The sequence below is a fragment of the Nannospalax galili genome, unplaced genomic scaffold, assembly GCF_000622305.1.
Source record: "Nannospalax galili isolate Female #2095 unplaced genomic scaffold, S.galili_v1.0 scaffold1387, whole genome shotgun sequence".
Taxonomy (NCBI): Eukaryota; Metazoa; Chordata; class Mammalia; order Rodentia; family Spalacidae; genus Nannospalax; species Nannospalax galili.
Genome location: NW_008355976.1, coordinates 983970 through 1000910, shown reverse-complemented (window position 1 = coordinate 1000910; position 16941 = coordinate 983970). Strand labels below are relative to the sequence as shown.

At 42.0% G+C, this 16941-nt stretch overlaps 1 protein-coding gene across 5 annotated transcripts in view; it reads right to left on the bottom strand.

The window, feature by feature from the left end:
- The window catches only part of Stim1 (stromal interaction molecule 1), a 241258-nt gene that overhangs the window by 57246 nt on the left and 167071 nt on the right, over positions 1 to 16941 (bottom strand). For all 5 annotated transcript variants that reach the window (XM_008854106.2, XM_008854107.2, XM_008854105.3 and 2 more), the window contains exons 4-6: positions 11472 to 11583; positions 6378 to 6493; positions 1695 to 1872 (exon numbers count right to left, since the gene is read on the bottom strand). In XM_008854106.2, coding sequence (XP_008852328.1) covers positions 1695 to 1872; positions 6378 to 6493; positions 11472 to 11583 — 406 coding nt within the window. The remainder of the gene's footprint in view (positions 1 to 1694; positions 1873 to 6377; positions 6494 to 11471; positions 11584 to 16941) is intronic.

Sequence of the window (16941 nt, the reverse complement as noted above, 5' to 3'; positions counted from 1 at the left end):
GTGTATGTGTGTGTGTGTGTGTGTGTGCGTGTTTAACATTTGTGCAGGTGCTCATGGAGGTCAGATGAAGATGTCAGATCCCCTTAAGCTGGAATTACAGGCAGTTGTGAGCCACTCAACATGGGTGCTAGGAACTAAACTCCAATCCTCTGCAAGAGCAGCAAACACTCTTAACCACTGAGCCATCTCATGCCTTTTCCATCCTACTAAACAGATCCATGTGTCTCAAGATTCCAGGGATCTGCCCCACCCATATATTCAACCTTAATTTTCAGGACCTCCCTACCAATCTTTCAAGGCCATTTGATCATAGCCCAATATTCACCTAGCTCCAGAGTCTATATCTGTCTAACTCCTTTGAGTTCCTATATAATCAGGTGGTGACAAGTTTGCTTTAGGAGTGTCCTCACTGCCCTTTCTTGTATGAGCTTTGCCACACTAGGAGTAGTGGCTTCCTTACAGTTGCCAGCACAGACTTGGCTCCTAGATGTTAGGAATAGATGGATATTGACTGACCGAGACACTCTTTAAAGTTAAATGTTCTGCCACATTTCAACAGAATCGCAGGCTATCAGAGGTAGAAGTACTCCATTAGAGCATGATGTTCCCTAGTTCAAGTCTTTCAGATTACTAATGATGAAGTGAGTGTTACAAATGAAAGGGCAGACTCAAAGTCACAGAAGCCAATACTTAGGATATTTAGACTCTATATGAGAAGGAACTAAGAGACTAGGAAGAAAGGTTTATGGGGTTTCTCTATTTTACTTATCTCTGAGATAAGGTCCTATGTAGTCTAGGCTGATCTCCAACTTGCAATGTAGCAAAGGATGACCTTGAACTCTGATCCACCAAGCCCACTTTTTTAAAACATTTTAACACATTTGTTTATTCATTTATTTATTGTGTGTTAAGCATGAGCACATACACATGCCACAGCACACATGTGGAGGTCAGAGGACAATTTACAGGAGTCAGTTCTCTCCTTCAACATGTGGGTTCTGGAGATGAACTCAGGCTATCAGACTCGGCAGCAAGCCTTTTTACTTGCTGAGCCATCTAACCAGTTTTATGTGGTGTTTGGTGCAAGCTAAGCAACCACTCTAGAAACTGAGCTACATTCTCAGCTCTTTTCATTTTTCTGTTTGTTTGTTCTGGAACAGTATTATGTAGCTGGGTCTCAAACTTGCTAGAAGACCAGAATAATCTTGCACTCCTGATCCTTCTGCCTCTACTTTCTAAGTGCTCGAGGCATGTGCTACCATGCCCAGAGCTTGGTTTATCAAGTTTCTTTGGGAACCATGAAGAACAGTCAACTGTATCCATTTACATGGGAATGGAGGAAGTCCAGATGTAGGACAAAGGGAAGAGTGACCCACTACAAGCCACTCTACCAGGGAAGCTCAAGACCTCTGGCAGCTATACATTTCTCCCTTTCAAGCTCAGACAGAAAAAATGGTTAATTAATAAAAATTTAAATTTAAAAAAAAAAAAAAGCTTCTCTCAGAAGGACTAAAGGCCCAGGGCAGCTGGAATGGCAGGAAGTAAGACTCTCAGAACAATTCTAGAAAGACAACATAGCCTTCAAAACCATGTCAGCATGGTCTTGGAGACCAGGAGGCCAACAACTCACGTGGAAACAGGAGGCTCCCAAGAGCTGGCAGCACCAGGGCTATGGGGATGAAACAGGACCTTACCTTTCCTGAAGGTCATGCAGACTCTGCTCAGCTCGGTGTAACCCTTCCAAATCCTTCATCATCTTCTTCATATGTTCCTTGGAGTAACGGTTCTGAATATAGGCAAACCAGCAGCCACCCACACCAATAACGATAGACACCACCAGCATGAAGTCCTTGAGATGATTATGGCGGGTCACTGCCAGACAGGGGAGGACATGATGAGTTAGGGCACTCACGCATACTTCACTTGCAGACTCATTGCATCCCCTCCTCAATGATTCCTCTTGTGAAACGCAGACCTTTAACCATTCGAAGGAATTGTTTCTCTGAGGCACATATGCCACATACTATCACAGTAAGGTCTGTGCGTAGCTCTACACTACTCAGAGCTTAGCTTGGAAAGGAAAGAAGACAAAAAATAAATAAAAGAGCAATTCTGGAGGCTTATAAACTCATCCTTCCCTAAGACTCAGTGAGAGGAGTGAACAGTGCCTACTGAATACATCCCAGTCATTTTGGGCTGGCCTATGCACCCATGAGAGTCTATGAAATGAAAGACAAATTAGCATACCCTATTTCCATTCATGGAGGGGAGTTACTAGGTCCAGGAAGGCCTAAACTTCCAACCATACTTTAGCCCTCACTCTTTCATCCTTCAGATCGAAGAGATATTTCTGCAGCACAAGAGTTGCTTTACCTACTGAGTCATCTCTTCATCCCCCATTCTTACATTCCTTTGTTTTTATGTGTATGAATGCTTTGTTTGCATGTATGTAGGTGTACCTCATGCATGCAATGCCCTCAGAAGAGGGCAGCAGATTCTATGGAACTGGAGTTACAGATGGTTCTCAGCCTCCATGAGGGTGCTGAGAACCTAACCCATGTCCTCTGGAAAAGCAGCCAGTGCTCTTGACTACTGGGCCATCTCTTCAGCCCCTGTTGCTTAGGTTTTTTAAAAAATTATATATTGGAGTAAAATTCATATAACACAAAATTAACTATTTTAAAAGGAACAATTCAGGAGCATATAGTACATTCCTAACTCTACTTAGTTCCAAAACATTTCTATCTCTCCAAAGTAAAACTTTTTGCCCATTAAGAAACAAAAGAGCTGCCAGGTACAGTGGCAGCGGCAGGTGAATCTTTGTGAGATCAAGGCCAGCTTGGTCTACACAGCAAGTTGCAGGACAGCTCGGGCTACAGGGAGACCCTATCTCAAAAAAGACAGAAAAGGAAGGAAGGGAGGGAGGGAAAGAGGGAAGGAGGGAAGGAGGAAGGGAGTAAGAGAGCTGGGGACGTATATAGCTCAATGGTAGAGCATTTGTCTAGCATATGAAAAACTCTCGGTTCTAGTCCCTAAGAATTTCTCAATTGGGCAGCCTGGACAACAGAGTGATTTCAAATCAAGCCTAGGCAAGTTAGATCCTGTCTCAAAATAAAATTACAAAATGGGTTGGGGATATAGCTTAGTGAGGGTGCTTACCTAGCATGTACAAGGCCCTAGGTTTAAACCCCAGTACTGAGAAAGAAGGGAGGAAGGATCCCAGCACTTGGGAAACTGCTATAGGATGACTGCCAAGAGTTTAAGACCAAACCTGTCTCAAAACAAAATAAAACTAACAACAATAACAAAAACCTGGGAATGGTGACTCACATCTATAATCCCAGCACTCAGGAGACTAAGGCAACAGAATTACTATGAATTCAAGGCCAAACCAGGCTGCAAAATGAGACTCTGTCTCAAAAACAAAATTTATCCATCTAGTAAGTTAATTTCTCTTCATTCCCTCCTCTCTCCAGTTCTGCCAACCACCAATATGTGGTTTGCCTCTAGGTTATATCTATGGATTTAGCTATTCTGAGTATTTCATATAAGTGGAAACATAATATGTAATTTTTATGACTAGTTTCTTTTATTTAGCATAATGTTTTCTAGAAATCTACACTGCAGTATATATCAGAACTTCATTTCATGGATAGAACATAGTTTATACATTCATTCATTCATGAATATTTAGTAGGTTTACTCCTTCATCTCTTATGACTTATGTTGTTATGAGCATGTATATACATGCTCTTATTTGAGTATATGTTTCATTTTTATATATATAATTATGCATGTAATTGCTGGGTCCTGGTAACTCTTATATTTAATTTTGGAGGAACCACCAGACTGTTTTTCACAGTAACTGAACCACTTTACATTCTCATCAGCAAAAGCTGAGTAGTTGCAACTTTTCATATCTTAACCAAGATTTGTTATTTTCCATTTTTAATAAACTATTATTAGATGCTGAAGAGATGGCTCAGCAGTTCAAAGTGCTTTCTGTATAATCATAAGGACAAGAGTTCAGATCCTAGCACCCATTAACAAGCCAGGCATCCCACAAAATCCTATAACTATAGCTCTGAGAGATCCATGCCTCTGCATGTACACACACACACACACACACACACACACACACATACACACAGAAAAACTTAATAACCAAACCAACAAAAAAATTAAAAATCTAAAAGAAAAACCCAACTGTGGTTTTGTTGTTGTTGTTTTAAGGCAAAGTCTCACCATATAGCCCTGGTTGGCCTGAAACTCACTATGTAGACCAAACTGGCCTCAAAGTTACAGCGATCAATGGCTCTGCCTTGAGTGCTAGGATTAAAAGTGTGCACCACCATGCCAGACTCAAGCTATTATTATTGTTAGCGTTATAGCTATTCTAACTGTTGTGAAGTCTATTCTTAGGTTCGTACTTTTACTTCGCTTCTCTTAGTAACAGAGTTTTCCTGCTGATCTCTGACCTTTAGCCTGCTCTATCAGACACCTCCTGCTGACTCTGATCACCTGGACCCAGTACATGGAGCCAGGATTCAGGACCCATGTTATTGGCTGATTTTTCCAACTATGGTACTTGCTTGCTTCAGTCTGCAGTTTGTCTGCTTGCTTCTTTCCTTTTTCTTATGTAGAGTTGGGGTTTATTAAACATTTTAATATAGGCTTACACATAAGGTTTAAGACAAACAGAGGCTCTCAGAAGAAAGTAAAACACATCCAAGAACAGGCTACATCAGCTTCTAAAGAAGAGCTGAGGAGAATGAGACACACTCAAGTATGGGTACAGTCCTCTCAAGAGAGAGTCACCCTGTTTCTTTCTTACCAATCCTCAACCCTCACATACACAGCGTTTCACTAAGCAGCCCAGGCTGGTCTCTATTGGAAAGTCTCCTGTCTAGCTTCCCAAGCACTCCTGTTACAAGATTACAGATGTGTACCAACATGCTCTACTAGAAATTTCACTTTTGTTTTTCCATGGTTCAAATAAAATAAGAAAAGGGTGGCAAGGCTAACCATTCTCACTAATCAGATCTCCAGAGACTAAACTACTAGTGTCTATTACTGCAGCAAAAGCCCACTTAGTCTTTCATTGGACACAAAGTTGTTCAGTAATCAGTCCTTTCCTTCTGTATATACACAGTGATGACAGCTAACAGCTAAGTGACATTCAGCCCCTATGGGTTACTTTATATTTTAGCCTTTCTACTCTTTTTTTAAATTGTTTAAAAATTTTATGTTTACAAGTGTATTGCCTACATGTATGTAAGTGCACCCATGTTGTGCAATTCCCATGGAGGTCAGAAAAGGGCATCAGATTCCCCTGGAACTGGAGCTACAGAGGATTGTTAGCTACCATATGGGTATTGGGAAGAGAGCCTGGGTCATCTATAAGAGCAGCCGGTGCTCTTAACCACTGAGCCATCGCTCCAGCCCTTAGCTTTCCTACTCTTGCTTAAGTATTCTCCATCTACAAGGTCTTTTTTTGGCACATCTATCAAATAAAGCTCTGCTCCTTCTTAAGGGCAAGAGACCATGTGTCATCTCTCCTATATGATGCTTTCCCTGCTGCTGCTCTGGGACTCAGTTCTGAACAAGAGTATACTATTTTAAGTTGGGTAGTGCTAGACATTGAACCCAGGGCCTCATGGTGGTAGGTAAGTATTCTGCCACTAAACGTTCATTTCATTCATTTTATTCCTTTAGGACAGAATATGCTTCATCTAGGTCTTCCTATAGGATTTAGCATAGCACCAGTACAAAGTAGATCTTTCCTTACAGTATTTCATGAATTGGTGAATTAAAAGTTGAAATCTGCTAAATTAAAACAAGATTGTTTCTTTTTGTTGTTGTTGTTTCTAATATTTTATTATTTTTATGTGTATGAGTGTATTGCCTTCCTGTAGGTAAGTGCACCCATGTCATGCAGTGCCTGCGAGGACAAAAGAGGCCATCAGATCCCCTGGAGCTGGAGTTACAGACAGTTGTTAGCTGCCATGTGGGTGCTGGGATTCAAACCCGGGTCTTCTGCAAGAACAACCAGTGTTCTTAACCACTGAGCCATCTCTCAGCCCTTTTTTTGGTGTTTTTGAGACAGAGTCTCCCTGTAGTCCCAGGTGGCCTGGAACTTGAGACCAAGCTGGCCTCGAACTCACAGAGATCCGCCTGCCTCTGCCTCCTGAGTGCTGGAATTAAAGGCCTGCGCCACCACGCCCAGACTGAAACAAGATTGTTTCTTTGTCTCAACACCAATGGAATAGTGCAGGTGCTGTCTTATAGGGGTGCCTATGAGACCCAGGACTTCAACCTAGTCACTCCAACAGCTTTGCATTCCATGGCATAGCAGTAGACCTTGACACAGGACTCACAGAGAGGCGGCCCAAACAGCACTGTATCCAGGGCCTTCAACTGCAGCTTCTGCCGATGGCTCCGATCTGTCATCTTCAGCACAGTCCCCGTCATGGTGGTATTGGTTATAGCTAGCCTGTTGAGCAAAGAGCAAGGGGTCAGTTCCATGACAGTTAAGGCAGGAAGTACCCTGGGAGGATTACCCATCTCTTCTGTTCTCCTCCGTACTCTAGCACACAGAGTCTAAAGCAGAAGGCTCTCAACAGAATATTTACCAGGAATTTGATCACCCTCTCTCCCCATATCCATCTCCTAAGTATCCTATCTTCTGAGGATACTATTGCCCAAGTTGGGGCAATCCTCGTGCCTAACCATACATTTTCTCTCGTGCTTCTTTTTAATTTATTTCTCATTTACTATTATTATTTCAGAGAGAGACAGGGAAAGACAGAGAGAAAAAGGGAAAATGAGAATGAGCAATCTCTGGGCATGATATGTGAGGGTGCACATGTGGATATCAGAGGACAGCTTTCAGGAACTGGTTCTCTCCTTCACCTTGTTGAGGCAGAGTCTCTCTTATTTGACCCATTCTGTGTACTCCATGCTAACTGGCATGTGAGCTTCTGAGTGAGTCTCCTGTTTCCACCTCCCATCTCATTGTGGAAATTCTGGGATTAGAGATAGTACCAGTGCATCCAGCTTTTTTAAAAAATGGGTTCTGGGGATGGAACTGAAGTTATCGGGCTTGTAGTATCTTTACCTGCTGAGCCTTCTCACCAGCCTGTTCTTGTGCTTCTGCTTCCAAGGATTACCTTCAATATATCTGTTGCCAACTCCATCACTTAGAAAGGTTTTGCCAACCCAGCCCAGATCAAAACATCATGCTCCATGACCCGATGATTCTGGGGCCTTCTAAACTGTCCTAATTCTAATCCACTGTCATTATATATAAACCTGCTTATGACAAAAATTGAGTTAGTCTTGTTAACAAGGATCTGAGTCACTGTAATACAGTTTACTCCCAATGAGATTAATGGAATTTAAATTTTTTTTTATTTCATGTGTATGCATGTATTGCCTGCATATAGGTAAGTGCACCTGTGTCGTGCAATGCCCACAGAGGATAGAGAGGCTATTGGATCCTCTGGAAATGGAGTTATGGACATTTCTTAGCTGACAAGTGGGTGCTGGGATTCGAACACGGGTCTTCTGCAAGAACAGTGTTCTTAACCACTGAGCCATTTCTCCAGCCCCCTAATGGAATTTTTTTATGATCTTCAACCACACAGATATCTTTCATAAGACAGAGTGTAGCAGGAGGCCTCCAAAGATGGTGCGGACTCAGAGCCCTGGGATTCAGCGAAAATTCACTTCATTTCTTGGTCCACAAACAGGCCGCCAAAAGGAGCGACTGCGTGGCGTGGACCAATCAGAAAACGATACATTGACTAAAGGGACTTGGGGGCGGAGGAAGGGGAAATATAAGGCCTGCCCCCTCCTGCTTTAAACGAGCCTGCAGCACCTCGCCTAGTGCTTGCTTCTACCCAACTCCCGGTGTCTGTGTGTTGACTCCATGCCTCTTGCCCCCCCAATCGGCAGGGGACCCAATCCAGGTCGGGGTCTTCACAGCTGGCCTGAGGAGAACCTGCAACAACAGAGTCCTTTTTTTTGGTTTGGTATTTTTGAGACAGGCTCTCCCTATAGCCCCAGCTGGCCTGGAACTCACTTTGTAGACCAGGCTGGCCTCTAACTCAGAGATCCGCCTGCCTCTGCCTCCCAAGTGCTGAGATTAAAGGCGTGCACCACCATGCCCGGCAAGTCAGAGTCTTTAAACAAGAAAATGACTTAGAATTTGGATTTTCTCTTCTGCTGGAATATAGCAGGTATAGAAGGAAAGAGATATAAGATATGAAAAGTTGGAAACCACTTGCCTGGGTCCCCTACGGGCACATTTGATACTATACTACTCTTTGCAGTCTATGATTCTTTGTGATACATAGCTTTATTTCCTCTGTTAGAAGAAAGACTTCTGACATCTTAATATGTGGTTTGTATGCCTGTCTGAGCAAGAAGCAGGAATACCTACTTCCTTCCTACAAGAGAGTCAATGAGGCACTGTGACAGGGGGTCAGGAGATCTGGCTTCTGGTCCCAACTCTCTCACTTGTGTGATTATAAACTGCTTGTTCACTCCCCTGAGACCTCAGTTTCCTTCTATGTAAATTTATTTTATTATTTTTTGTGTGTGTGCACATGTATGCAGGTGCTGTGGAGGCCAGAGAGGGTATTGGATCCCCTGGAACTAGAGTTACAGGTAATTGTGAACTACCTGATGTGGTTGCTGAGACCCAAACCCAGGTCTTGTACAAGAGTTGAAAGTACTCTTAACTACTGAGCCATCTCTCTGACTCCAGTTCTCTTTTTGAAAATTATATTTATTGCTGGGTGGTACATGCCTGTAATCCCAGCACTTGGGAAACAGAGGCAGAAGGATCTCTGACTGAGTTCAAGGACAGACTTGTCTTCCTAAGTAAGCTCCAGACCAGCTAGGGGCTACATAGTAAGATCCTGTCTCAAAAATAATTACATTGATTGATTGAGTGGGAGGGTACACACATTACACAGTACACCTGTAGAATTCAGAAAACAATTTGATGGAGTTGGGTCTTCCCGTCTACCATACAGCCTAGACCCACTCCTACCCTGCCAGATGCCCTAAAGGCGTTTCATGCTTCTTGCTGTCACTAAGGTGACATAGTGTGCCATTTCTACTCCTGTACCCGACTTGGCTGGATCTGGTCTTGGCTCTAATGCCAACCACAGGAAGATTACATCAATTCATAACCTAAGATTTGATTGTGTGTTTTTGTGTTTGTGTTTGTGTGTGTGTGTGTGCACATGCATTCAGTGCTCAAGCCTCAAACCCAAGGCAAGTTCTCTGTCATTAATTATACCCCCACGAAGAGCTTCTTAGTCTGTGCTTTGCACTTTTTTTTTCTTTTTTTTGCTTTGCACTTTTAATCCAAGTTACAGTTTTTTCTGGTAATTAAACTGCCCATAAAGCAACTTAATTTCCATGAAAAGCAGTAAGAAATATATACCCTGAAGTTTTATGATAAATCGTCTATTCATTTGAACATCCAACAGAGTTTCTTTAGGCAGGGGCCAGTTTTAATGCATCTCTTTTTCCCTCAAGGTTCAGAGAGTAGAGAGTATGTGGTAAGAGTCTTTGGTAAAATTTTGGGGTTTTGTTTGCTTTTTTTTTAAATAACCTGGGGCTGGAGCGATGGCTCAGAAGTTGCAGAGGACCTGGGTTCAACTTCAATTTCCCATTTCCCAGCACCCACATGGTAACTAACAACTGTCCATAACTCCAGTTCCAGGGGATCTGACACCTTCCTCTGACTTCTGTGGGCATTACACGACATGGGTGCACTTACACACATCCAGGCAATGCACTCACATAAAATTAAAAAATAATAAATAGGGCTGGAGAGATGGCTCTGCGGTTAAGAACACAGGCTATTCTTTCAGAAGACTGGGGCTCGAATCCCAGCACCCACACGGCAGCTAACAACTGTCTATAACTCCAGTTCCAGGGGATCCAACAGCCTCTTCTGTCCTCCGCAGGCATTGCACGACATGGGTGCAGTTACCTACACGCAGGCAATACACACATATACATAAAATAAAAATAAGAATAAAATATTTAAAATAATATTTTTTAAAAAAACAAAGAAACAACTGAACAGAATATGGCAAGGAAGGCCTATCTCAATCATACGGCACAAGAGGAAGGTACAGTGAAAAAGAAACAGGGCCCTAGAAACTAGACAAAGTTGAGTTCAAACCCTAGCTCTACCACTTATCAGCCTGTATGATTTATAAAATATTATAGTTCAAATCGCTTACCCAAAAGATAGCATAGTAATTCCTTCCTCTCAAAATAATGAGAACTGAAATAATAGGTAGGAAAGCACTCTATACTGGAAGTTACAAACATTGGGATTATTATTCTCTTCAGAGTAGGAAGAAACTGTGAATAGGAGGCTGCAGGCAGCAGTATCTGGAAGCTCTGTGGCTGGAGTCTGCAATGTGTAGGAATTCCAACAGTTTCACCTTCCCTTTTCCCCTTTGTTGAAGCTTGTAACGAGATGCACCTACATAATAAGATGACGGTGATACATAATCAGCACTTATCAGACAGTAAGCCCTTTGAAGGCAAGGGCAGGTAGTTGTCATCTTTATCCACATCACCCAGCACAAGTGCTTGGCACAGAGCAGGTGTGTGTGTGCGCGCACGTGTGTGTGTGTGTGTATGTGTGTATGTGTGTGTGTGTGTGATAATCAACAAGCAAATGGATTAATGACTAACACCTGGCATTACTGTACAGTAATAAGAAGGGCACTTCAACCCTATTCCCAGCCCAAGCCCCAACATACTGTCTTCCTATAAAACAGGTGAAGGGTTAGGTATGATACTACAGGTGTTATAGAGGGAAAAGAGAGTTTACTGTAACACCTCTTTACCATTTTCATCGAAGCAGATTAACTGTACATGGATGACCCAGGAGAGGTGAAAGAGCCCTGAAGTGGCTGCTCCTTGGTGATAAAGAGCAGCTGCTAGAAAAATGGGGGGCAGGGGGAGGACATCAAACTCTGAATCTAGATCTACAAAACATCTAAGTTCAAATCACAGTCTTGCCCCAAATAGCCAGGTTTGAGACCTTGGAAAAGTTACCTAATCATTTTTACTTGTGTACAATATTGTCCACCTTATAGGACTGATAATAAAAATTAAATAAGATAACATATATAAAATGTTGACTAGCATGCCTAGCATGTACCGAGCACTCAGCAAATAGAAGCTATATATTAGTATTATTCCCAGGATTGGTTAAGAATTTTATACAAGAGAATGGATACAAAGTGGCCATCAAGCTTTATAACAAGCACACAACAGATGCGAGGAGTTGTCTACAGACCTCCCTACTGTGGATGAAACCTTACTGAATTGGCCAAAGCAAACTGAAGACACAGCCACTCCCAGCCCATTCCCTATACCCTCAATGAATGGGAAAAAAAAAAAAAAAAAAGTCCTGTCCTGTTCTTGACCTTGGCATGGCATGGCCACTGAGCTGCAACTTCCGGAAGGTCTCCTCATACTGAGGCAGCTCCACATATGTAATCAACCACTGCACCACCTCATCCACGGTCCAGTTGTACACTGTGAAAAGAGATAAGCAAAACCATGACTCAGAAATGTTGAACGGTGCTTGCACTTACTGTTATGGTCACACTGATCTTAACATTTACCACATTTGTGTGCTTACCATGTCCCAAGCCCATAACATGCAAAATCTGAAAAGAGTAGTCATTATTCCAGTCTACTTACAGGAAACCCAAATACAAAAAAATTAACAATGGTTGGCCAAAGCCAGGACTGACTAGAAAAGAGCACGAAGCAATAATTTGGGGTGATAGAAATATTCTGTATCTAGCCGGGCATGGTGGCGCACACCTTTAGTCCCAGCAGAGGCAGAGGCAGGAGGATCTCTGTGACTTCAAGGCCAGCCTGGTCTACAAAGTGAGTTCCAGGCCAGCTGGGGCTACACAGAGACCCTCTCTCAAAAACAACAACAACAACAACAAAAAGATAGTAATTAATTTTATATATTTTTTTTTTCTGTATCTTGAATGTAGTGCTGGCTACAGTGATAAAAAATATTCTGCATCTTGGGGAGGGAAAGATGATTCAGCAGTTTAAGAACACTGGTTGTTCTTTCAGAAGACACCAGTTTGAATCCCAGCATCCACATGGTAGTTAACATGAGTGACACTGGGGGCACTTATTTACATGCAGGAATAACACTCATACACACAAAATTAAAATTAAAAAAAAGAAATATTCTGTATCTTGAATGTAGTGGTGGTTACACAATGATAACATCCACCAAAATTCATCGAACTGTATATTTACAATCAGTATATTATGGGACAAAGGGCCTCATGTCCACAATCCCAGCTCTAAGAAGGCTGAGGCAAGAGAATGGTTATGAATTCCAGGGTAGTCTGGTTAGACAGTGAATTTGAGACCAGATTAGGCTAAATAGACAGACCCTGTCTCAAAAAAACAAATAAAATACAATAGCTTTATCTTCATGTCTCAATAAAGTATATTTTAAAATATTTCTTAAAAGGTTGGGCGTGGCAGTGCATGCCTTTAATCCCAGCACTCAGGAGGCAAAGGTACATGGATCTCTCTTCAATCAAGGCCAGTCTGGTCTACACAGTAAATTCCAGGCCAGCTGGGGCTACAGGGAGACCCTATCTCAAAAAAAAAAAAAAAAAAAAAAATTTTTTTTTTAAGCTCTGCATGGTAGAATACTTCTGAAGTCCTAGCACTGTAAAGGCAGAAAGATAAGGAATTCAAGGCCATCCTTAGCTACATGTTGAATTTGAAGTCAGCTTGGGTTACATGAGACCCTGTCTCAAAATTTTAAAAAAACAATGTTTTTTGGGGACATGTAGCCCAGGTTAGCCTTGAGCATATATGTAGCTGAGGATAACAATGAACTTTTCATCCTTCTGCCTCTACCTCTCAAGAGCTAGGCATGTGCCTCAGCATCCAATTTATTTGGTATTGGGCATCAAACTTAGTACCCTATGCATACTAGGAAGGTACTTTACCAATTGAGCTACATCCCTGGCCTCAAATAATGACTTTATAAAATAGTAAATGTTAGGACTGAAAACCATCCATGCAATTGACCAAACTTTCATAAAGGGCCCATGTAATGCTCAACTTGCAGAAAGTTAGTTCCCACTGTAGTGGTCAAGATGAAAAGCTAAATAGCATCAGTGAAGCATGGATTAAAGAAATGGGTAAAGAATACACAGAAGAGATTCAAAGGGATGCACAGAGATGATCAACTATAAAATAAAAGATATTGAAAGGGCTGGGGTGTGGCTCAGTGGTAAAGCATTTGCTCAGCAGGCAGAAGGCCTAGGGTTCGTGCTCTCTTTATGATCCCCCCAAAAGATAATAAGAAAGTTATCTGAAATATAGGTACAGCTGGGGGTATCAAGCACTTAATATACAATGAAGTCAGGTGCAAAGAAAACGTGAAATTTGATCTGTCTAGAATATAGATCTATGAAGTCAGCTATGATGCTCATAATCCCAGTATTCAGAAGGCTGAAGTAGGAGAACTGTTTCAAGTTGAGGCCAGCTTGAGCTTACCGGGCATGTAGACACCTGTAGCCCCAGCTGGCCTGGAACTCACTATGTAGACTAGGCTGGCCTTGAACTCACAGAGATTCACCTGACTCTGCCTCCTGAGTGCTGGGATTAAAGGCGTGCACCACCACGCCCAGCTCTTTTCTAGCTTTTTAATATGAAGGCTGAACTCACTTGAGGTGGTTTAAATGAGAATGTACAAGGAGTTGGACATGTTGTCCCCAGCTGGTGGAGCTGTTTTGGGAGGTTTTAGGAGGTGTAGCTTTACTGGAGGAAGTACAACACTGGGGGTAGGTTTTGAGAATTCTTAAGCCTTGCCAGATTTTCAGCTTTCTGCTTTGGTCACCTCTGCCACCATGCCTCCCCTTGCCATTATGGACTCCTACCTCTGGAACCATAAGCTCAAATAAACTCTTCCTTCTCTAAGTTACCTTGGTCATGGTGTTTTATCATAGCAATAGAAAAGTAACTAATACATCACTGATTTGAGTCCATTCTTCTTCCTCTTTTTTTTTAATGTGTCTCTATGTGATGTGTGTGCATGTGTATGCATGTTCCCATATATTTGTGCATATGTATATGCACATGTGTGCACATGTATGTGGGGGTCCAAGGCTGACAGTGGAAGTCATCTTCAATCATTCTCCACCTTATTCATTGAGGCAGTGTCTCTTTAATTTTTGTGAAACTTAATTTTCTCTGGGCTTTGTTGTTGCTCTGTAGATGCCCTTTAATAGTTTGTCCTGGTGGGGTTAGAGAGGTTTAGCACAGTAACCTAGTGGAGTGGTCCTATCACATGAGGTTTAAGACTAAGGCCTAGATTATTTTTGCAGTGATGTTTCAGGACTTGATACTGACATCATCTTAGAAAACTAAGATGTTCAGCTAGTGAATGCCAGAAGGAAACTGTGCAGACAAACCAGTTCCAAGTCGCACCCTATCTTTAAGAGCTGTTATAGAAGAACCAAATAATTGGGTTTTTTAATTGGGTTTTTCCAATTAAATTTTAAGTTAGCTAAAGGTAAGCTCTATGATATCTCTTCCCTCGGTTCTCCCTTTCTCTGTGCTCTCATGATCCCTAATATCTTTCTCTAATCAAGCACTTAGCACTCTGTTATACTCAGTTATTTCTTCTTACATCTTCCTCTGTACAATTGAACTCTTAAGGAGAGAGTTCATACAGATTCATCTCTGTGCTGGTAATTCACCCCAAGACCACCTAAAGTAGATACTGATAAAGTTTGGTGAATGAATGTGATAATAATAGCTAATGTAGCTAAGGCTGTGTTGAATACCTAATCTTCCTGCCTCTGCCTTCCAAGTGCTGGAATTCAAGGTGTGCAACACCACAGTTGGTTAGCTAATATTTCTTTGAAGTTACTGTAGGAAAGGAACTTCCTTGTATCTTTACTATGCTTTTTTAAAAAATATATAGGATCTCACTATGTAGCCCCAGCTGGCCTGGAACTTGCCATGTAGACCAGGCTGGCTTCAAACTCAGAGATCTGCCTGCCTCTGCTTCTTGAGTGTTGGAATTAAAAGCATGCACCATCATGCTCAGCTTCCCTATACTCTTATAAGAGCTCTATCACCATTTTAGGTAACAAAAATCAGGCAGAAAAAGTTTTAATGTCTTTTTCATAGGCTTACATTTAATACGTAATACTTAATTCAAGGCACATGATTCCAAAGCCCACACTTGTAACTGCTGACCAAATGGCTGACTGAGGTTGACCAAGTGACCAGTAATTGACTCAAAAAGGAGACTCAAAAAGGTATTGGCAACCTTCCTGCCAGACATAGTTCTCTTGGGATGGGGCTTGAAACCACAAAAGTAGATGAAAGCTTCATCTAAAGGTGCCACAAGTCCATTATAGGAAAGAGATACTGACTCAAGAGCCCATTTCTTATTGTTTATTCTTTTCCTGGCAAGAAAAAAAAATGGCCAAGGCCCAGTATCTGCTTTGACACAACCCTAGAGGACAGCTATAGCTGAGTGCTAGGAGTGGTATGCGTTGTTCCTTCTGCTGGGGTGCCCTTACCCCAGGTGTCCACATGACTCAGCTTTACTTCACTTTCTACATAATGTCACCACACCAGAGAGGCCCTTCCTTCCCTAAAAGCCCTTTTCTGTTGGCTTTTACTCTCTTACTGCTTAGTTTTCCTTCATTGTATTTACTACCTCTTGATGTTTTCATAGTGCTTTTGTTTTTCATTTTTTATTTATATTCAGGCTGGCAGGTCAAGGAGGATGAACACAGAACTGACTTAGACTTAGCAAGTGGAGACAGTTGATGAGTTTGGCAAGACCATTTTTGCTATAATGGTGGGGGCAAAAGCCCGGTTAAGAGTGGACTTAATGGAACATGAGAAAGAATTGGAAACAGAGTTTAAAATATTTTTATTATTTTTATTTTATGTGTACAAGTGTATTGCCTGCATGTATGTGATAGTACCCACAATGCCCACAGAGGTCAGAAGAGGGCTTTGGATTCCCCTGGAACTGGAGTTAAGGGCGGTTCGTAGCCGCCATGTGGGTGCTGGGAATCGAACCCAGGTCCTCTGTGAGAGCAGTCAGTACTCTTAACTGCTGAGCCATCTCTCCAGCCCTATTTATTTTTATTTTGAAGACATGATCTTACTATGGACTCCTGGCTGGCCTTGAACTTAAGAAGATCCACCTATCACTGTTTCTTGAGAGCTGGGATTAAAGGTGTTCAGCACCATGCCTGGCCTATTTATTTTGTGTGTGTGTGTGTGTGTGTGTGTGTGTGTGTGTGTACTCACAAGTATACATACCACAACATGCACATGGAGGTCAGAGGACAATGTGCAGGAGTCAGTTCTCTCCTTTCACCATGTAGGTACTAGGGATGGAACTCGGGATTGAACTTGAGTCATTAGGCTTGGTGGCAGGTGCCTTTACCCACTCACATGTCAGGTCACAGGTCATGTCACAGGTCATTTATAGTGTTTTGTGCTATTTTGTTTGGTTTGATTTTTGTCTCTCCCCTCAGAATCATAAGCACTAGGGGATTTGAGACTCTTCTGTATTGTGTTGTATTTCTAGTTTCTAGAGTGGTACCTAGCAAGTAGGAGATGTTTAATAAATACCCCTATCAATTATTTTTCAGTTAGAGATCACCTGCTTTCAAGAGCCTTTATCATTTGGCCTCAGCAATATTTTGTTTTTCTTGTCTCTCTACATGACCTTGGATTCCAGACAAATCAGAGTCCGTATTCTCTGTGCATGACCCACACTCTATAGCTCTGTGTCTTGTTCTTTCTTCTTCCTTTGGTGGATCTGTATCTCTGACTACTCAAATTCTAACCACTCTAACAACT